A 22,664-nucleotide genomic window follows, 5' to 3' on the forward strand; every position below is an offset into this window, starting at 1 on the left:
CCACAACATAAGTTTAGTATGCTTCTTATACAGGGAAGGGGCATGTGTAGGTGTTGACTACATTGACGCAAACCATGCCCAGGAACCTAATGTTATGACATTTTAGTGCTGTGGCATTAAGTTCTAAGATCAGAGATACCTCATCTTAGAACTTAATGCCACAGCACTAAAATTTGGGATAGGCTTATCTCCAGTCTTAGTGCTGTGGTGTTAAGGGCTAAGGTCAGAGAGATAAGCATCTGCCTGCTGTTTGACAATGAAAAGCAGCAGGCTGTTTTCTTGTTACACCATTTGGTCTCATAATCTTGGCATTATGAGACCATCTTGAAAGACAGCAGTAAAAGAGTTTTCTGCAATTTAAACCTCTGTGATCATATCTTTAAATAAAGCCTTTATTGGAGATAAAGCTTCTTACTCTTTAAAAGTCCCTCAGTATACTGGGGGTGCAAAGCCTGGGGTACAAAGGAAGAGTTTGGGCTGCAGAGGGTGGCGCTGTCACCAGATCTAGTTTCCTGTTGCTGTTGGAGGCAGTAAGGTAAAGGTAAAGGGACCCCTGACCAATTAGGTCCAGTCGTGGCCGACTCTGGGATTGCAGCACTCATCTCGCTTTATTGGGCGAGGGAGCCGGCGTACAGCTTCTGGGTCATGTGGCCAGCATGACTAAGCCACTTCTGGCGAACCAGAGCAGCGCACGGAAACGCCATTTACCTTCCTGCTGGAGCGGTATCTATTTATCTACTTGCACCTTGATGTGCTTTCGAACTGCTAGGTGGGCAGGAGCTGGGACAGAGCGACAGGAGCTCACCCCGTTGTGGGGATTCGAACTGCCGACCTTCTGCTCAGCAAGCCCTAGGCTCTGTGATTTAACCCACAGCCCCATCCGCGTCCCTTGTTGGAGGCAGTACTGAGCTAGATAAACCAAAAGTGTGACTTGATGTAAGACGGCTTCCTATGCTTCTATGTATTACATGCATATTATACAGCATTTCCACACTTGTTGTGATGACTGATTTTAAATCTAAACACGACCTCTGTGATGCTAGGACATGGCTGCACCAGAGTCCCTTGTCAAATCTTTTTACAGTATTTCAGTTTGCACCACATGGTCTTGATCCCCAGAGAGAGTCCAGTCAAAAAGAAGATGGTACAGACCTTCTGAATAACAGGTGACAGAAATTCAATGCATCCCTTTTTTTAAAACACAGCAAGAATATATTGATTTCAACTGGATGGTGTCCAGTTATACTTTAAAGACATCTAAGAGTGGAGGGTCTGTTACATCAAGAAAATGTGCTGTTAATTCCCATCTTTGCCAAAAGCAGACTTAATGTCTCAATTGAATGACTCTTGCTTCATCTTCCCCCCAAGAGCATAAGAGCCCCGTTAATCCTGCCAAAGACCCATCTAGTCCAGAATCCTGTTCTCACCATGGCCAACCAGAGGCCTGTCAGGAAGCCTGTAAGTACAACATGAGCCCAACAGCTCCCTCCTCATGTGTGACCTGCAGCAACCAGTATTGAGGCATACTGCCTTTGACAGCCATCATTATCTCGTTAGGTTTTATCCTGTTGGATATAATATACTCTTACATCAAGACCAGAACTTCTAGCAGAAACAATGTCACCTTGCATTACAGTTTAATGGTACAAAACAAGAAAGCTAGAGATTAATGTTTTCCCTCTGCTTATAAACAGGATTCAAATTTTTGCAAGCTTTGATGGATTTGGGGTTTTATGTGAACTGCTGGAAAGTATTGCCTTGGTGTGTTTTGCCTCATGTGACAGGACTTCTTTTACTAGCAGTAAGGAAGATGTAGGCTTCCCCATTTTGCAATGGAGCAGGAAGAGGCATTTAAATCTGGGAGTCATTCCAGATGACAATAAAATCCAGATTTTGCTTTCAGTGTTAAAGCAGCGCAAGTAGAATCTGCAATACTCCATCTTTGGTTTATACCAGTTTTCTTGGTGGTGGTGGTGGAAACGTCCAGTCCAACTGGGTGCTTCTGCCTCCACCTCTTTTTTTATTATTATCAGGAAATGTGCATGCTCAAGTGCTAGAAAGGAAGGACACCCTTGTTTTTAAAAGATTGCATATGTGCTTCAGTTTGAGTGGTGCAGTGATGGAGTGTTCAGGCAGACATTTCAAAGGCACAAACTACTGTTGATATGGAGCATGGGGAGAACTTTCATTACTCATGGTGACAGCATCACAGGTGATAAGCCATCAAGACCAGGCTTCCTCAACCTCGGCCCTCAATATGTTTTTGGCCTACAACTCCCATGATCCTTAGCTAGCAGGACCAGTGGTCAGAGATGATGGGAATTGTAGTCTCAAAACATCTGGAGGGTTGAGGTTGAGGAAGCCTGATCAAGACTTTTTGATATGCTTATAACGATCATTTGCACAGCAGTCAGTCTCATAGAACAGGTACTTACTGTATGTTTGTATGTGAAAAATAGCTTGTCAGCAGTTACATATTGTGCTCTGAGCATTGCGACATGGTTAGTTCTGCCCCATTTTGGCAGTGTTTGTATGATCCTCCTGAAATTTCTGCCCAGGGTTCAGTGGTCACATTAGCTAACAAAATTACTCTGGGAAATCCCACCTCTGTTGTGTGTGACTTGTTCTCTATCCAGAAAACACAGCTTCTCAAGATGGTTGAAAGGTCTGAGTTGCAAACTGGCAACCCCATGGGCCTGGTTTTCAGACTTTCTTTCCATGTCAACTAATATGTCAAGGAACTCCTGCATCCTGTAGCGAATGTGGGGACATTATCTTTAGAGCACATGCACAGTCCATGTGGGGTATCAGCCAGGCCAGTTAACCTTCAGCAATGTCCCACGTGAATTGAGAATGCAAAAGGCTTTGCAAGCACCAGCTGTTAGGCAGTGCTTGTCAACCCTACTTTCCTTGGGCAGTCACCTATTTATTTGCTCTATACCTGGCATCATACATTTGACTCAGCATAGCAAATAACATAATCAAGCTTTATTAATGCACTCACCTTGAAAGATGAGGTCTTCTGTAACCTTAAGAAACTGTATAGGCAAAAGCCTGGTTCAAAAAACAGGTTTCGTTAAGAATACATGGCAAACTGGGGCCACAATGTTTGGATTTTTCCTAAGCAACAATGCACCTAAATCAATATTTGTCATGTCTTCATATGGGAATCCTTTAAATGTCTTGAGGCAGCAGGAAGACTATCCAGCTGGTTGGCTCCCTGCCCCATAGCCCTCCCTCAGATCCCTTTGCCCACACTCTCTTTCCTATCTGTTGTGGGGAACACAAACTGAACTCCTGTTTGCTGCAGAAGGCAGGGCAGCAGAGAGAGGGTGAAGGGGACCAGTAGGAGAAACAGGGCTTTGAGGCATGGAGGCTGCAGGGTCTCTTGGTTCCTTAAGGCAAACCCAAATGGTGTAACAAGAAAACTCAGTTTCTGCTTATTGAAAGTTCTCCCAGCCCTCTTTTCTCTGCTGAGCAACCCTTCCTCAAGTGGTGTGATGGCCTGAGATTCAGACTCAGATGCTGAACCTGAGGGATCCCAGCCTGCACGGGATCCCCTGCCTCCAGAACCAGCTGAGCCGGGGCTGGGGCATGAGTCTGAAGGGTCCTCACCTGTGCTGGATCCTCAGGTGCAGGCAGCAGCTGACTCTGCTCTGGCTCCTGAGGTGACGGAGGACCCATTGCCTGCAGGTGCTCCACTCTCAGCCCCGTCAGAGGAAGCTGAGGTTGCCTCTGGGTCCGGTAACCCTCCAGCCTCTCCTGAGCTGCAGAGGCTCAGGGTGTCAGAATTCAGTGCCGGTCAGAGGTATGTGCCTATCTCTCCAGGCACCGGCTGAATTCTTTTGACCTCCCTCCGGCGACTCCCGGTAGGAAAAACACACGAGGTCCGTTCCGGCGATTTTCCTCAGGCTGTGAGAAAAACACACCAAAATGCTTCTCCTCCTCCCTGCTCTCCAGCATATCCCCAGGGAGGGGAATCAGACACAGACAGAAATGTATCTACATGTTTTATTCCTGTCTTCAGCAGTCATATAGAGAAAACATGTCTGCTCTGTTCAACAAACAGAGAGAAACTCCAAACTCCACCCATGTACATCCTGTACAGGTCATATGACACACACACTGAGCTAACATCCGGTGCTCAGTACAGAATGGACTGCCCCTTTGTTTCCATGGCAACAGTCACATACTTCCTGTTTGGCTTTCCAGCCACAAGCAGCAGACTTGGCTGCTATAGCCTTTGCTTGCTGCTGCATTGCTGCTTTAGAATAACATACTCCCCCTAAAGTATCAATGCGTGCTGCGAGCAAAGCGTCATCCAGAGAAGAAAACAAACAGTTGTTATATGTATAACACTCCCCTGTTGTTTCAGTTCCACCCTTGGAACTACCCGCCACTGGTTTTACCAATGTACCTCTCTGGTTGTGTGACTTCCAAGGAATGAGTGCTTCTGCATTACCTTGGTTAACAACTCTCTGTTGTGCCTTTGTCTCTGACTCAGACACAGCTTCAATTTGACCTTGGTCGTTTACAACAGCAACACATGCAACAGCTTGGTTGGCAAACTCTTTTGAATACCTCTTGGGTGGTACACCCTTCGTTGCTCTCTCAGACCTACGTAAGAGGTGCTGCTCTTCTCTGCTTTCTGGTTCAGCCTCTGAACTCTCTGAAGAACCAGTACTAAGCTTAATCAGTGGTTCATCCTCCTCTTCTGAGGGTCTAGTCATTACGTGAGATTTCCTCTCAATGACTGTGACAACTGAGCTGTCTGAGCTATCGCTGTCATCATCAGTACTACTGAACTCAATAAGATCAAACTCATCATCATCAGAATCATCATCCTCACCTGTGGGAAATGTGTGAACAATCACTCGCTCCTGTTCAGGAGCACTCTCTAGAAATTTTGTGAGAATCACCTTACCAGATTCAGACAAAATTACTCTGTAGAGACCCTTTTCATAACCCACAAAAATGCCTCTGGCATTCTTTACTCCACCCGGAGCTTCTGTCCTCACATGAGACCCAAAAACCTTGAAATGGGCAACTGAAGGTTTTCTGTGGAACAGTTTCTCAAAAGGAGAACTTCCCAAGTCTTTTGAAACCTTTCTCAACCACGTATAACAAAATGACATTAGCGACTCAGCCCAGTACTCATGTGGCAGATGTGAACTAAGCAATTGCGCTTCCATTCCCTTTTGCAATTCTTTGTTCACCCTAACACAGACACATCTCTTCCAAGCTTCTTCGGAAGCTGCAATTTTGTGTCTTATCCCTTTCTTCTTCAGGAACCTCTGGAAATCCTGTAAGAGAAAAATTGGCTTCTCATCTGTGCAAAGACAATCTATGTCAGCATCATGCATATTTTTAACCTTGTCATAAAACTCTTTAAACCTTTCTAAGGCTTCTTTCGGTCTCTCCAAAAGATAAATCCAGACAAAACCTGTAAAAGAATCAACACATATTAGGTAATACTTTGCATTGCCTCTAGATGGTGCTAAAGGACCAATCACATCAGCATACACCCGCTGAAATGCCCTGTCGACCCTCGAGGTGACCTGCTTGGTGTTCTTCTTGGCTACACCTGCAAAAGAAATCATGTTAGAATCACAAGAATTACATTCCATGTAATCACTTTGATCAAAAGTCAACAAATACAGTCCATCTTTCTCTTTGGCAGAAAGATACAACTCTCCATCTTTGTAGATCTCGCAGTGTTGATCATCATAGGACAGTTTTAGTCCCTTCTTGGCAATCTGCGAAACGCTGAGCAGATTGTACTTCAACTCTGGAACCAAATAAACATTGTTTATAGTCAAGTTCAGACTTTTAAGATACACAGTCCCAATTCCGGTGGCTTCCAGCTCTTGACCGTTGGCTTGTTGTACAACGAAGCTTTGCTTCTTAAACGACGAAAACAAATCCCTGCGATGGGTCATGTGAACCGTCGCTCCCGTGTCTAAAATGAAGGAATTCCCCACTTGTGGTGTGGCTTTTAGGGACATCAAAGCCTTTGCAGGCTTCGCCTGTGACTTGGCATGGCTTCTGCCTGACGCCTCAGACTTCGTGGAGCTTCCCTTGGCTCCTTTGTTCTGACGTGGCTTCTTGCAGCACCGCTGAAGATGCCCAGTCTGTCCACAATTGTGGCATCGGACAACGTTCAAAGCTACGGCGTCTCCTCCAGTAGCTACAGCAGTGGGGGTGTTAGAACTCCGTTCTTGTCTCCCCCTGTCCTTGACTTCCAGGGCGGCAAGTCTGTCATGTTCGTTCAGGACCACGGCAAAGACCCTGTCCGACGTTAGATCTTGCGCTGGGAGAGACCCCAGCTGACTGGCAACCGTTTTGTAAGTCCGATTCAGGCTGTTGATCACCATGAAGCAAAACACTTCCTCCTGCAGACGGAAATTGCGTTCCACCATCTGTTGACGCAGAAATTTCATTTCCGTCAGGTGCGCTTGAACATCTCCATCAGGCGCAAGCCTCAGGTTAGTCAGCTTTTCAAAATACAGCAACGCTGAAGAACCTGCATCTCTCTGATGTGTCCTTCTCAGCGTGTCCCAAACATCTTTCGCATGCTCTAAATCTTGTATATGAACAAGCTGAGAGTCTGACACGCACAGAATTATAGCAGCTCTGGCCTTCATATCCTGTGACTTAATAGACCAAGAAGGGAGTTTTGCCTTCTCCACCCCTCTTGACCAGTGACAATTATGCATCTTGGTCTATCTGGCCTTCATATCCTGTGACTCCCGAACAGGCATTGGTGCTGCAGGGATGGGGTTCTCAATCACCCTAAACAGTCTCTGATTCTGCAGCAAAGCCTTCATCTTAATAGACCAAGATGCATAATTGTCACTGGTCAAAAGGGGTGGAGAAGGCAGACTTCCCTTCTTGACATCCATTTTGAGTCCTTGCATTGACTCTCAAACACAAGCCTCTAAAATCCAATAGCTGGCTTGTTTACACTCTGTGCACCTGGCAGCTATAACTCTGGCTGCTTGGAAAGGCCTAGTCAAAACACGAGCTGTTTGTGCCACTCTGGGCATAGCCTGACTTCCAGCCCTTATCTGCGTTGCTAAGCAACCACATTCCTTTCCTTGGACAGGAAAAACCACAGGAATGTTTGGAATGCAGACGCTTCTCTCTCGGAGCTGTTTTTCCCAAACGTTGCTCCCATGAAGCAGAGAACTAATCCATCTGCATTCACACTCTTAAGCCCGAAAATCTCATACCTGGGCTCCGTAGCTTGGCTTTCAGCTTCTTCTGGTCAGCTTCTAGCTGCAGAGAATCAGCTTCCATCTCAGGCTTCCATGGAGAGGGATGAATACAGCCACCTTGATGCAGAGTTCCATGGATCGTAGCAACCATCCTCTGCTACCAATGTCAGAATTCAGTGCCGGTCAGAGGTATGTGCCTATCTCTCCAGGCACCGGCTGAATTCTTTTGACCTCCCTCCGGCGACTCCCGGTAGGAAAAACACACGAGGTCCGTTCCGGCGATTTTCCTCAGGCTGTGAGAAAAACACACCAAAATGCTTCTCCTCCTCCCTGCTCTCCAGCATATCCCCAGGGAGGGGAATCAGACACAGACAGAAATGTATCTACATGTTTTATTCCTGTCTTCAGCAGTCATATAGAGAAAACATGTCTGCTCTGTTCAACAAACAGAGAGAAACTCCAAACTCCACCCATGTACATCCTGTACAGGTCATATGACACACACACTGAGCTAACATCCGGTGCTCAGTACAGAATGGACTGCCCCTTTGTTTCCATGGCAACAGTCACATACTTCCTGTTTGGCTTTCCAGCCACAAGCAGCAGACTTGGCTGCTATAGCCTTTGCTTGCTGCTGCATTGCTGCTTTAGAATAACACAGGGCAGAGAGGCGGAGGGAACTAAGTTCCCACAGGAGGAGTGCTCGCCTCCAGGCCAGGAGAGGCGAGTCACCAGAGGATCGGGGCCACCCTATGCCTCGGGGCAGATAAAAGCTGGCCAGCCCCAGTCCCAAGTTGTGGGAGCAACATTGTTGGTAGCCAGTTCCTGCCTGAGCTCCTGACCTGCCCTGACTCCCTGCTTGCATGCCTGTTCCTGACTTCACCCGACTCTCTGCCCTGCACCCAGCTTCAGCTACTACAGACTGCCTCCACGTTGCATCTTTGACCATGGACTGGACTTGGACCTCGCCTCTCGGGTAACCCACGGGACCAGCACAGGAGGTTGACTATTCCCTCCACTACAATTCTAATGATGATTGACCCCCATGCTGCTTTTGAGTTTTCCCCTAAGCTCAATAGCAGCATGGCAGAAGGGGCAATTTACATCAGGATGGTGGGTGGCAGGATTTAAATCTTTCTTCTCCCTACAATTTTGCTTGTGTTGCGCAGCTGAGTGGAAAACAGCTGAGAGGGATGAAAAAGAGGATGGAATGCAAACAAAGTATTTTCTGGAGCCCTACACTCCATCAGCTGATCTGGGAAGGGTATGTTGTGGGTCATGTAAGATTAAGCTGTGATTGACAAGCAGCCCAATGCCTTCACATTGCTAGCTTCTGAACTGGAGATAGAAAAAAGGCATGTTTCTTGGAGACTATGTATAATGACGAGAGAATGTGCACATTGCCCAGAGAACGTACAATATGCAACCTGAATATTCAGAATCTTGATGAAGTTCCTTCTCAGGTCCTTGTATCTTTCTGATTCCTCACCCCAAGCCCTCCTCTTCATTGGCTTCTCGAACCATGTACAATCAATCTCCAAACCTGTTGGGTAGCATTGAATGATCAACTAGCAGTCTATCCCTGAGCATGTTAGCCTAAACAAAGTCTCACACAGTTCATGAAGTTCAGTGGGGCTTGCTTCCAAGAGATTGTGCTGCCTGAACCCATAGAACTGTCAATAAGAGTTGTCCTCCACATTTTCTTGTTTGGATGCTTTTATTTGCTTTGACAGTCTGCCCCCCCAACCCCCCACATATTGCCATATTAATTTGAATCCTTCTTGTGCTGTGCCTTTTTCTTTTGGTTTCCAATTTCATGCAACAGGATTCGCAGCAGAAATGTATAGGATTGTGCAGTGTGTTCTTGCACCAGGGTTGGGGACCAGGTATGGCTGGACTCTACCTCCCTTCATCCCTGACCATTGCCCCATTGCTGGGGCTGATGGCAGCTGGAGTTCAGCAAAATCTGGAAAGCCACAGAGTTTCCCATTGCTGTCTTGCACAATTCTTTCTTGTGCCTCCCAAGCCACATTCCGGCTTCAGAAAAGCCTCTTGGTCTGTATACATTACTCAGAGTTAAGCTGAGAGAAGGAATGAGTAATAATGCCAGGTATTTCCTGAACTACGCACCATCCCCTTCTGGATAGGGCCTCCCCCTTCCTTTTGAAAATAAGAAAGATAACTAGCCACTTGTGGATTGGTGCTTACTCACAGCAATCTTAACAGAGAAGAGGCTGAGCACGCCAGCAGCTTATTTTATTGGATGCCAAGCTGCTTAATTTAACTCAAGCTTATGGAAGGTGACAGGAAAGAGTTAATATCCTGAGGCGCTGAGGAGTGTTCAGGTGTGACTGTTCTTTCATATCTGGACTGCGTGTAGCTACAGTGCAAACACCTTAGAAGGCAGCAGCTGTCGGAGTTGGAGAAGCAGCTCTGTTCCGGAGATATTATAAAATGGCTGACTCTGAATCCAGCTGTCCCAAAGAACTGCCTCGAGAACTGATACTTGAAGACTCCATCCATGCGGCAAATGGATCACAGATCTGCAAGGAAGAGCATGAGAGCGTAGGGTTGAAAAATGAAGCAGCCCCTCTGTCATCGGATCCAGAAAGAGGACACGTTCCCAGCAATGGAGTAGGCGTGGGAGAGAATGTGACTGAAAATGGACCCAAAGAGGAGCCACCAGGCAAGATTGGGGAAGGGGACGCGGTAGAGGGAGAGGAGGTCCTCTGTGACTTCTGCTTGGCTGAGAAGGTGCTGGCGGTGAAGTCCTGCTTGACCTGCATGGTGAACTATTGCCAGGATCACCTGAAGCCTCACTTGGAGAACGCCAAACTCCAGACCCATAAGCTTATGGATCCAATGAAGGACATTGACATGCAGAGCTGCGAAGTCCACAAGAGGCACCTCGGTTGGTTCTGCCATACTGACCTTGTGTGTGTCTGTGAGGAGTGCCTTGCAGACGGACACCAGGGACATAAGGCTGTCACCTGTGGGGTAGCCAGGAAAGAAAAGGAGGTAAATTGTAGCTTTCTGAGCGCTGTCAATGTTCAGGGGGAATGTCATGGGATACTGGCTTGCTAGGAGATATGGGGCCTAGAGTTCTCATTCATACGCACACAGCCTTTTTACATGTTCGTGGCTGGCCCAGAGTGCTGCCGGAGGGATTCCTGCTTGATATCATGTTAAGATTGTTTAGAATTGCAAACTTACTGGAGAACAGGCTTCACTGAATGCAGCTGAGCTTGCTGCTGAGTAAACATGCTAGGGTTTTGCTGCAAATGTCGCATGCCTGGGGTTTCATGGTTATGTAGCTTGACATATTATGAAACCCAGGAGGCCATCCCACAGAAGGGATCACAGTTCAGGGGAAATCTGACAAAAGTTGGATGGACAAAAATGGGGTGTGCCTGCTTTCTGTTAGAAAAGGGTGGTATTGCCAAGTGTTATCTACACTCGGGGCCTGCTTGCAATTATCCAAAGCCCAGGGCAACTGGGGAGTTTGCTATATTACTAAGGACTGAACTGGTTGTGTCACCACTGGCAGCACATGCAGAATTTGGCACAGATCAGCTTTTGGCACTTGGATACAGATGCTGGGAAGCTGTGACTGAGTGTCAAATGCTGACACATGCCTGTATTTCTGGCAGTTTAGATGACTGGCTCTGTGGCTCAGCCCTTGGCTTTATGTCTTGACTCTCAGTGAGGACTGAGACAAAAATGCAGCTGCCACAGGACAAGAGAATCAGTAGTTCAGTAGGCATAATTCCTATGGATAGAAGCTCGAGGTAGAAATTGAACTGGAAAGATCCTCAGCTGCAGTGAGAGTTTCCAATATACGACACCATCATGGGACCAATAGCTATTAAAGTTAAGATTCATTCACTCAGAGATAGTTAGCATTGTTGTGGCAATTGTGCGCATTGAACTCTACTTGCACCCAGTGGTATATGGTTCAAGGAACCACTGCATGAAGTAGGGCTTTCTCAGTGGTGGCACCCTAGTTACAGAACTCCTGTCCAGTTGAGATCAAATGGTCTCCCACACTATCTTGAATTAGGCAGCAGCTTAGAAATTTACTCTCATGGGGCACTGGAGCAGTGGAGCGTAATTACAGTACCTCCGTTGATATGATTTGTGTTATAATATCCATTGTAGCGTATTGGATATTGCAAGGTATTCTGAACTGAGGTTTTAAAATGTTGGTTTTAATGTCGTCATTTTATGATTGTTGGCTATGTGGGAGGAAGGACAGAATGTAAGAAATAATGTAATAATTACTTCCTCCTTTCCACTTTCCCTTTCTATCACACTCGTTTCACCCCCCCAGTAGTTATGCAAGGTGGGTGTTATTTAAACCACTGAATATGAACACACATTTGACCCAGTGTTAAAAATAAGCCGCTGCATCTTTCATTCAGATGTTTAGGCAAAAACAAACATGGACTTTACATGCTCCTTGTAAAATATTTAGCTTAAAAGTAAACAGACCTACAGCAATAATCTCAAAGGAGTGGCCGGTGTTCTTAATGATGAATTAGGGTGCAGTTTTGGGCAAACAATTACGAAGGAGTTCTGATTTCCTCCCATTTGGATGATTGTTTCCATGTCCCAGATTCTACATTGAAACTTTCCCAGCCTAAGGCTTTTATAATGTAGCAGTAATTCCAGAAATTGCTGTGAATCATAGTTTGGGTGAAAGAGGCAGGTATTCATAGCCGTTATGACTACCTGTGTAGGAGGTGTGAGCTTTTGGCTTTTCTGTCTATTCCTGTTCTCCGGGATAGAACTATTATTTGATGTATCGTATTTAATACCAAAGGGATTTGTTAAGCTCATAATCTGTCCCCATGAAGAATGCAAATTTAGATAAACTGGAGGTGTGGTAGAGGAATGACATGGGGATGCTGCCATGTGTTTAATACTGCATGCAGGTGCATTTTGGGGGTGCTAAATGCATGTGGACATGCAGTGTGGACATGCTCTTAGTCACAAGTAGATCCTCCCCCACCCTAAAGGCTCAGAGGAACCAAATAATGTAGTATATTTCAGGAACATGTTGCTTCGGAAAGCAAAACAGGCTAACATTGTTCCTGCCACATCTTGCCTCAGCTGAAGTTTCTGAATACCTTTCAAAGGCAGCCTCATGTGGAGCACATTGCAGGCATCTCATCTAGAATAGATGTGATCAAAACATGTGTGACAGTATCAATCTGATTTCTCCAGGAAAGGGCACAGCTGGCACACTGGTCAAAGCTGTGCAAAAACACAGCTGCCACCTGACAATCCCATGGCAAAGTTGGGTTCCAAGAGTACACCAAACTGCAAACCTTGTCATTGAAGGGCAGTGCATCCCCATCAGGTACTAAGCTTTCCTACTGACCAACAGCACCTCTACCTGTCTCAGTTTGTTAGCCCATGATTGCGCATTTAATGTAATGTGCACTTTGGCCCTTAGGGGATATGAATCCCAGATTGATTGCTTTTAAGGGAAAATGGATATTTCCATTTGATTCATAGCTTTTAAAAACTATTGAGTTGCCTCTTTCAATAACCTCTGATTTTATCTACCCACAGTATGAACTTATTCAGCTCCAAGCAGGCTATGACTGGAAACTGAAGTCAGCAGAAAATGCAATTGATAAGCTGCAGAGAAATTCAGAGTCTATAGTGGTAAGATTTTCACTAGGCCACCTCTTTCTTTGCAGCTAAGTTCCTGTTCAGGTTGGTCTCAAATTGGCTGTATTGTACTGTATTAAGAAAGGCATTCCCATAGCCCTCTCTTTGTTATAAGCAGGCTGTATCTTCGTAGACTTTGCTAACTGACTGTAACCCCACAAAACAATCTGGACCAGGGCTGGCTCCAGGTTTGGAAACATCCTGGGCAAAATGTCCTCTGGTGGACCCCTCAGGCATAGCTGGTAGTGTTAGCAACAGCAGCAATTTCTCATAATGTCCTGGAGCAACCTGGTGCCCTACGGATGTTGTTGGACACCAACTCCCATCCCAGCATGGCCAATGGTCAGGGATGATTGGAATTGGAGCCCAAAACATTTGGAGGGCACTAGCTTCGGGAAGGATGCCCTGGAGCATATGATGTCGTAACTCTCTGGGAAATCCAAACGATGGCTTGCAGATGTAGCTTCATGATGTGAAGGAACATGGTAGTGGCCCTAGGATGCTGAGTGTTGTTGATGGCTATTGTCATCATGGAAAAACAGGGACTAAAGTTTGTGGTTTAGCATTTTAATCATTTTGATTTCTCTCACTCCCCCCTTTTATGCTCATCTTGTTCTTTGATTCTTCTCAAAGTGTAGCCACAAAATCTGTGACCGTAGGATCAGTGTTCCTATGGCCCCAAAACACTTCTTACCTTGTCTGGATTGTTACTCACATGTGCCAACTTTGATGGCCAATGTGGAAGAGGAGTGGCAGGCTCAATCTGCTGTGGAAACAAAAGCTTGATGATATCATCCAGCAGATGAGTAACATTTCTATGTGGCTGGGAGGTTCCCACAGGGTTGGTCCTCCTTAAAATAATAGAGGAGTGACTAATGCAATTCATTTTCACTTATTGGAAAGCTTCTTAACTGCGTAACCCTTCTGCCAGCCTGGTAGTTGCCTGAGGAATGTAAAATATTCTGTGGGTTGCTCCTCCGGCTTGAAGGTTTACCTCAGGGGTTGGGAACTTACGGCCCTTCAGATGTTTTTGGACTCCAGCTACCATCATTCATAATCACTGATCATATTGGCAGGGGATTATGGGAGTTAGAGTCCAACACCATCTGAAAAACTGTATGTTTGCCACCCCTGATGTAGATGATTCTGTCTCCATGTTGACCAGGTATGGCACACTCCCAGTGCCAAGTAGTTGAATGACAGCTAGTGACAGACTGGTCTTGTCAGGAGTTGACTGTCTACTAGAGGAAGGGGATATTCTCTGTCTCTGTTGCTCATTTATTTTCACAGTGCCTTCTGTTTTCTCTCCTTCAACAGCTTTTTTTCTTTTGCCCTCACATCTCATATTAATATGGGCACATTTATCAATCAGTTTATTATATTTATATCCCACCTTTGCTCCAAAGAGCTCAAGGGGCATACATGGTTCTCTTTCCCTTTCTTATTTTATGTTTGCAATAACACACTAAGGTAGGTTAGGATGAGAGACAGTGACTGGCCCAAGACCCAAGGCCACTCAGTGACATTCTTAGCTGAATGGAGATTTGATTGCTGAACTTCCAGGATTTGGTCTGACACTTTAACCACCACACCACACTGGACCTCTAACCACTGCACTATGTTACTTTTCCAATAACAAAGATGGTGATTTCCTTCCCCTGCAGAGTTCCGTATCTGAAGTGAAAACCTTGGTGGAAGAGAAGTTTGAGGAGCTGCTCCAAGCAGTGAAGAAGACTCAGTCTGTTGTGCTAGCTTTCCTAGAGGAGAAGGAGCGTGGTGCCGTGAATCATGCTAATGGGATAAAGATCCACCTTGAGAACAAGCGGGTGGTGATGGAGGAATGCAAGAGCAGGCTGGAGAAGATGGCCACACACACGAATGACATCATCTTTCTGAAGGTACCTTAAGTGGCAAAGAGGCAAACGGTCAGTTGGTGTTGCTGACTTAAAGTGGTCAAATGTTTGGGTTAAGGAAATGCTAATGAAATGCAACCCTTGCTGTCTCACTGCATTTCTTTCTGTAAGCTGTGCGTGCCCCTGTGTGTTTGCGTGATCTGAGATGCTCAACCAGGCCTGTGGCCCCTCTAGTCCAGCATCCTGTTCTCGCAGTGGCCAACCAGATGCCTCTGGGAAGCCCACAAGCAGGATCCAAGTGCAAAAGACCCCTCCCCCACTTGTGATTCCCAGCATGTGATATACAGAGACATACTAGGTTTGACAGTGGAGGTAGAACATTGACATTTGGTGGCAAGTGGCCATGGATAGCTCTATCCTCCACAAAATTGCCCTGTGCTCTTTTAAAGCAATCCAAGTTGGTGACCCTCACTGTCTCCTGTGTGAGCAAGTTCCATCGTACACTATGTGTTGTGTATGTGCTTGTGAGACCAGCTGCTGCTGCATGGGCAGCTAATGTGTGCATTTGAGTGAGCAGAAGCTGCTGGTGAGAGAAGCTGCTCCTATGCATGTACTTCATTTCTGCAGCCTTCAGCCTCTTGGCTCAAACTCCTTTTGTACCATGAGATTGGGGAGATGTCTGACTTTCCAGAAGCAGCAGGAGCAAGCCTGAGACCAGGAGACCTGAATCAGCTGGGGAGCTGTCCAGCCAAAGAGACAAGGATGAAACTGCTGCCCTAGCAGCCATCAGACAATGACTGAGCAGTTTTGTGGATGGTTCTGATGCCCAGCTCCTTCCTGGAGTACCTGCAGGGCCCTGATCTGCAGCAGTTGTTGCTTCCTGCTCCCCCTCCCAAGCAGGGTTGGGAGATGAGATGGGTCTTGGCCTGCCAAACAGGGGCTATGTCTCTGGACCTGGGATTTGGCCCCTTTGAGTTGATTTGGAAAAGAAAAGTGGAGATAAATATTAATAGCAATGATGGTCAAGAAACAGGAAGGTTATTAGGCTGCAATAACTTGAACCAATCATGTGCATTATGTGTGCCTCCTTTTCTGTAGCTGCCACAGAAGAGCAGTTAGTTGCAGGGAGTGAGGTCAGGCTAAGCAGTGCATATCCCTCTTTTGCAGCATCTTCCTGTTTAGCACATTGGAAAGGAAGGATAAGCCCAGCCCAGCCCAGCTGAGGCTCCCCTGAAAAGCAATCCAGTTAGGCTTAAATAACAACTCCTATAGTTGTTTTAAAAATATTAATTGTTGTGTGAGGTTTGTGTGTGAGAGAGAGTGACTTGGGGGGGGGGGAAATCAAATACCCAGAGTGGAAATGGTTAACCCTTGGCTTCTCACCTGTGTCTGACCCCCCTTTTAAAACAACTTCCATTGCCACCAATGGATGCAGGGTTTATTTGGTTTTGCCTAATTGCTGTGTGGGGTAGCATTGAGGTTGGGCGACTACAGTGGTACCTCAGGTTAAATACTTAATTCATTCCGGAGGTCCGTACTTAACCTGAAACTGTTCTTAACCTGAAGCACCACTTTAGCTAATGGGGCCTCCTTCTGCTGCCGTGCCACCAGAGTACGATTTCTGTTCTCATCCTGAAGCAAAGTTCTTAACCCAAGGTACTATTTCTGGGTTAGTGGAGTCTGTAACCTGAAGTGTATTTAACCTGAAGTGTACGTAAGTCAAGGTACCACTGTATTTATTAACAGGAATACTGTGAATTCAAGAAGAGTGAAGGAGATGACACGTTGCCCAGTGTCTACATTGGCCTAAAAGACAAATTATCAGGGATCCGAAGGGTGGTCACAGAGTCCACGGAACATATTTTACAACTTTTGCAAACTTCGTATAAGGACAAGTTGCAGGAGTTTGCTAAAGATGGTGAGTGCCTATCTACTAACCCTCTCATCCAGTCCAGTGACCATTTCCTCTGTTGCTCCTGCAACTAAGCTGTTGTGTTACTTTTCTTTTTGCAGAGGATGCTGGCATCAAAACAATGGTGTCTGCCATGATCCCATTCAAGCACCGCATAACGGCCCCAGAACCGAAAAGCAGGAGTGACTTCTTGAAATGTAAGGCATAATTACATACATGACTGTATCTTTCAGACGAATAGACTCTTAAGAGCAAGCCTGTCAGTTTGTTGAGCAGAGTTTTGAGGGGAACAGCGAGAAGAAAATGGTGGTTTTAAATTAATATGATATATTTCTTGTTCCTCCAAAGATATTTGCCCATTGACGTTTGACCCGGTTACTGCTCATCGCTATTTGAGGCTTTTGGAAGACAACCACAAAGTCACCAACACCACACCGTGGGAGCACCCGTACCCAGATCACCCAGAGAGATTTCAGCACTGGCGCCAGGTGCTGTCGGGCAAAAGCTTATACATCAGCCGCTATTACTTTGAGGTCGAGATATTTGGGGCTGGCGTTTACATTGGCATGACGAACAAGAGCATTGACCGGAAAGGTTCCGAAAGCAACAGCTGCATCTCAGGGAATGACTTCTCCTGGTGTGTTAAGTGGAATGGGAAGGAGTTCTCTGCTTGGCATAGTGATGTGGAGACACCATTGAAAGTCCAGGGATTCAGCAGGATAGGAGTTTACCTGGATTACCCCAGGGGCACCCTCTCCTTTTACGGCGTTGCTTCGGATGTCATGACTCTTTTGCATAAGTTCGAGTGCAAGTTTACTGAACCTCTCTACCCAGCCTTCTGGCTTTCCAAGAAGGAGAACAGTGTGCAGATTGTCAAGTTGTGGGATGAGTCTGAGGCCACCCTGGCACCTCTTTCTGCTCACTTGGGAGAAGCAGCTTCTTCCAGCACAGCCTTGGCATCTGAGAGTGAAACAGAGGCAAGCACAAAGACATCAGAGTCGGGACACAGCCATTGATGAAGTGATGTGATCATGGGCACTCCTTCTTACTACAAGTGTGTCCCTGAATTAATTAAAAGGTAAAGGCAGACATGATGGCCTCTAAGGGGGGGGGGAATAAAATATCCATATTAGGGCAATACTTTTATCTGGCCAACAAACACGTCACAAAATCAAGTGAGCTGAATTGTTCATTGCATGTTTACCTTTTTGGTTGCCTACTGGCCCACTAAATATCTTCTCCAAATTGAGAAGCAGCTGGGGGAAAGGGAATCTCCAAGGTCACGCTGTTAACTTTGTAGGGAACTGAGGCACCTTTCAAGACTGGCATTGGCTGCCTCAGTGTTCGCCTGCTCCCCGATGCTCAACTGATACATTTGTAAAGAAGCATTTTTTAACATCAATATCAGCGCTGCAAGCCTCCAGTTCTCTTGTCATGTGGCCTGGATGAGCAGTACCACAGCATTAGAGCTGTTCAGTTTCTGAAAACAACTGTTCTTTCTTAGCAAAGGAAATTGTGGGCAGTTCTCATTTACTGCATTATCTTGGCAGGTTGAATAAACTTTGGTTTATTATTTATCACATTTTATTATGTTTTGATTCTTTGACTGTTTTGATATGGTATCAGAATTTGTTTTCTGCTTTCTGAAAAATCTGTGGTTTGGATTTTCTAAACGAGTAACATTACACTGAGTGAAATGTGGCTGGATAACCAAGGACCAGGTGAAATTGTCCCAGGGCCTAGACCTCGTTTGTGGGCCACCTGTTGCCCATTCCTGGCCTATAGCAAATCAGATCATCATTGATTGATTTATTGATTTTTTTAATACTAGGTACTCGCAAAAATCAAATGAGCAGGGCCCCGGCCCACAGGTTCACAATATTTGGCAAGTACAAAGATTGTTGATTCAGGACCGGGGTCATGCAAACTTGAGTGTGGACCATTTTGGACAAGGCTATCACTGAGTAAACTGTCGATTGCATCTTGACAGTTTTGTTTGCTTGCTAGCCGGTTAAACACCACCTCTAAACTGAGAAACAAAGCAACTACTGGTCAAGGTTTCCCTTTCTTTAAGTGATTTTGTTTTTCTCTAGAATTCCGTTTTTCTTGTGGGAAGTGTGTTACAAAAGGAAACCTTATTTTATTTTAACTTTGTTAACTTGCGAATTCAGGAATGGAGGAGAAATGGCTGTGATGATAAAACTGCCTTTTCTCCAGTACAGGTGAAGTTCAAACTGCACAGACACAAAAGAAATGTCTCATAGCTCCTCTCTGTACAATCTCTCCTCCTGTAGCAGCCATCCTAGCCAGAGAAGGAGTTGTTCAACTAGCTTCCACTGCTTAAGCAAAGGCTGATGACGTCAAGATTTTAGGACAACCTGTGCCCCATAAACCACTTTGAACCCCTAAAGTCTTGTAGCATCCCCCATTAGGCAAGGGAAAGGCCTACCAATGTAGACTTCTGAGTGTGTGGACTTTCATGAGAGCTGTGTGCACAGTATACATTTGAAACAGTTTTGAAGCATATGTTTTCCCTCAAAAGAATTATGGGCACTGTAGTTTGACCCTCACAGATTTACAGTTCCCAGCAACTCCTAAGCAACTACAGTGCAAAGAAATATTGCTGCTTTGAGTGTGCTTTAAACGTACAATGTGTACACGGGCAAAGAAGGCTATGCACTCAGGTTTCTAGCTCCCAAGGAAGCCTTTGTGGGTAGTCTATTCACATAGGCTTTATCCAGTGCTATTTTTCTAGAAAAAAAGAGGTACCAGAACTCACCATCATTCTACCATGAACACCTCCCTCACTCTCTTAGTATGGCAATGGCGCCTACCTGAGAAAAGCCAGAACTGTGTTCTGGCTGAAAAAAGAAAGCCCTGGCTTTACCCTAGTAAACATCCATGGCTAACACAGGGACATCAGGAGCAGGAAAAGCTGCTCACACACCATCATGCTGTGCCAGCTCCCCAGTAATTGTTTGCTTGAAGAACAGTGTGTATAATGTAAGAACTGGGCTCTAGTGCAGTGGTTGTAACAGAGATTCTGTTTGAAATGCCTGCGTTATCTGGATAGAGAAATGTGTTTCTACTGTTCTGGAGAGCTGCGTAATTACTCCAACATTTTGAATATTGTCAGGCATGTTGTTGGCTCCCTTTGATTGTTGTCCTTAAAAAACAAAGCCCAATTAAGTCAAAATTCTTGGTTTTTACAGTGACTTGATTCCATTGGTATCAGTGTAACCGAAGTCAGATCGTATCAATGCATTCGGGCAAGCTAATTGGCCTGTCTCTGTGTGTGGCTCTCCTCGTGTAACATGCACCCATTTTCCTCTGACAAACATTGTAAGATGTGGGTTTGTTTTGGCAGAACGCGAGAGCGAGGATTAGCAGCAGCGAGTGACGGAAGAAAGACATAAAAGAAGCATTGAACGGTTGCAGCTCAGGGTCAGATAAAGGGTAGCCAAAACGTGGGGTTAAAATTAACTTACTCATTTTATACATCCCCCAATTTGATTTGAAGGCTGGGTAAATAAACATGTTCATAAGACAAGAATTGTTTTCAGGAAAAGTGGAGAGAAGACCAACTTTGGGGAGTCTCTCAAGACAACTGTTTCGGGAAGGCCCAGGAATGCATTTTCCCCACGAGGGGGCAGTCTTGTTGCATAACTGATCCGATGTGCTGGCCGTGAGTCACGTGCTGCATGAGTCTGATTTCATGTAAGGTTTCCAGAGCAATTTGCACTCAAGTGCTTGGGAAGGCCGTTTTAGATGAATGCAAATCTCTTCACATGCTGTAGGAACCTTAGAATCCTTTGCTGACTGGGATGGGGCCGTTTCTGAAGCACTGCCTGGATCTCTGCAGGCAGTAATGGGGGCTAATGAAGTGAATCACAATGTAAATGAGGCAGAGGTGCTTCTGATCAGAAAAAGGCCTAATCACGGGATAAGGCAGGCATAGGCAAACTCAGCCCTCCAGATGTTTTGAGACTACAGTTCCCATCATTCCTGACTACTGGTCCTGTTAGCTAGGGATGATGGGAGTTGTAGTCCCAAAAACGTCTGGAGGGCTGAGTTTGCCTATGCCTGGGATAAGGGCTCAGCCTGCTTCCCTTCAAAAGTAGGTTTGCGACTGGGAACTTCTGCCAAGGTGCCATGCCTCCAGATGTTCAGCTGCGGCCAGGAGTCTCTCTTCCTGGTTCATAGAGATAGGGGTGATATTCATAGAATCATAGGATTGTAGAGTTGAAAGGTGAATCTGCCAGATTTGCACTTTCTGAAACAATGCGTGAACTGAGACACACTCAGGTGCACTTTTCTGCATTTTGCAATGCAGTTCTCCAGTCAAGTAATGTGTACATAAATGCATATATGCATGTGTTGGTTGGAGTGACTGTTATTACTGTGAATCAGGGTATGCCTTGGCAAGAGGGATGCTGAAGGGGAAAGAGATCTCTGACTCTTAAGATGCTTTTAAAATGTGCTGCTACGTTTTTGCTAGTGAGGGGGGTAGGGCAGGATTTTATTGCATTTTTTGCGTTGTCTTGTAGTTTTCCAGTTTTGCTGTTTGTTATATATTGTAGCATAACTGCATCTTCTTAACAGCTTAGAGACCATCTTGAGTAGTATGAAAATATATGGAATAAAAAAACTGGTGAAAATACAAAACACAAAAATGAATGAGGCAAAAATTGGGACTGTTAGGCAAAATTGCATACAAAATGATGCATATTAGAATAAATCTGCACCGAAAGCTGATGAATTTTCATGAGGGCTTTAACAGCAACAACAAAATGAATTTGCAAACTGATGTGGAAATGTAAGGAGTTGAATGTGAGGAAGAACTGCAAGGGGATAGAGACTCTGTTTGCCATCAGGGGGTGGTTGGTTTCACATGTGCTCCTCCACCTCCAGCCCGACGAACCTCCAGGAGGGAGTTGCTGCCATAGGCATTATGTATATATGTATTTTAAGGAGTTGAAATATTATGAGTTTTGGGGTTGTGGAGAATGTGTGTATGAACTTAAATTTTTGGCTGCTATTTTGTCAATGTTGCTAATATTGTTTTATAAATTTTAAATGCTGTATTGATTTGTGTATCATATAATATGGATTTTCATTTAAATGTTTAGCTTGTTTTTTTAGCTGTCTTCAGTGGCCTTAGCTACCCCTTCCAGTTTGGTGTCATCTGCAAATTTGATGACCATCCTCTCAATACCTTCATTCAAGTTATTTATAAAGATGTTGAACAACAATGGACCCAGGATAGAACCCTGCGGCACCCCACTTGTCACTTTTCCAAGATGATGAGGAACCATTTGTAAGGACTCTTTGGGTCTGGTCAGTCAACTAGCTATAAATCCACCTAACGGTTATCTAATTCAGCCCACATTTTATTGACTTCTCCACAAGACTATCTGAAATCAAGATACATTATGTCCACAGCATTCCCCCGATCCACCAAGCTTGTAACACTATCAAAAGAAGAAATGAGATTTGTCTGGCATGACTTGTTTTTGAGAAAAACATGCTTGTTCTTAGTAATCACAGCATCCTTTTCTAAGTGCTCACAGACGAACTCTTTTAATTATCTGTTCCAGGATCTTTTCTGGTATCGACATCAAGTTGACTGATCAATAATTACCTGGGTCTTCTTTCCCTCCCCTTTTTGAAGATGGGGGGCAGCCTCTAAGAGCCCCTTAGAGACTAGCAGATTTTTTGTGGCATAAGCATTTGTGGACTAGATGAACTCACTTCATCTCTTAACTCTTGAAGGTGCTGCAAGATTTATATACACTGGTGAACAGGGATCAAACTAGACATGATGTTCATTCCCTGAATGCAGTGAATGTTCACACCTTAGCAGTCTCAGAGGGGTTGGTTGGTTGGTGGGGAGGGGAAATTTAACTCTTTATGTCCCTGGCAGAAATCAAAATCACATCTCTGAACCTGCTTTTTGCTTTTCAAAAGATGCCTTCATTGGCACCGTCTGGAGTTTGCATTTCA

At 45.3% G+C, this 22,664-nt stretch overlaps 1 protein-coding gene and 1 long non-coding RNA gene across 2 annotated transcripts in view; one reads left to right on the forward strand and one right to left on the reverse strand.

Annotated features, from left to right (window-relative positions):
- Positions 1-22,664, reverse strand: part of LOC307210429 — a 963,897-nt gene that overhangs the window by 28,726 nt on the left and 912,507 nt on the right. The gene's annotated exons all lie outside the window — the stretch shown is intronic.
- Positions 9,493-18,243, forward strand: TRIM16 (tripartite motif containing 16). Its single transcript, XM_079966068.1, has 6 exons — positions 9,493-10,235; positions 12,795-12,890; positions 14,561-14,794; positions 16,496-16,667; positions 16,763-16,858; positions 17,010-18,243. Exons 1-6 carry the CDS (start codon positions 9,672-9,674, stop codon positions 17,675-17,677), a joined length of 1,830 nt encoding a protein of 609 aa, XP_079822194.1. The 5' UTR covers positions 9,493-9,671; the 3' UTR covers positions 17,678-18,243.

The sequence above is a fragment of the Podarcis cretensis genome (genome assembly GCF_951804945.1).
Source record: "Podarcis cretensis genome assembly, chromosome: 2".
Taxonomy (NCBI): Eukaryota; Metazoa; Chordata; class Lepidosauria; order Squamata; family Lacertidae; genus Podarcis; species Podarcis cretensis.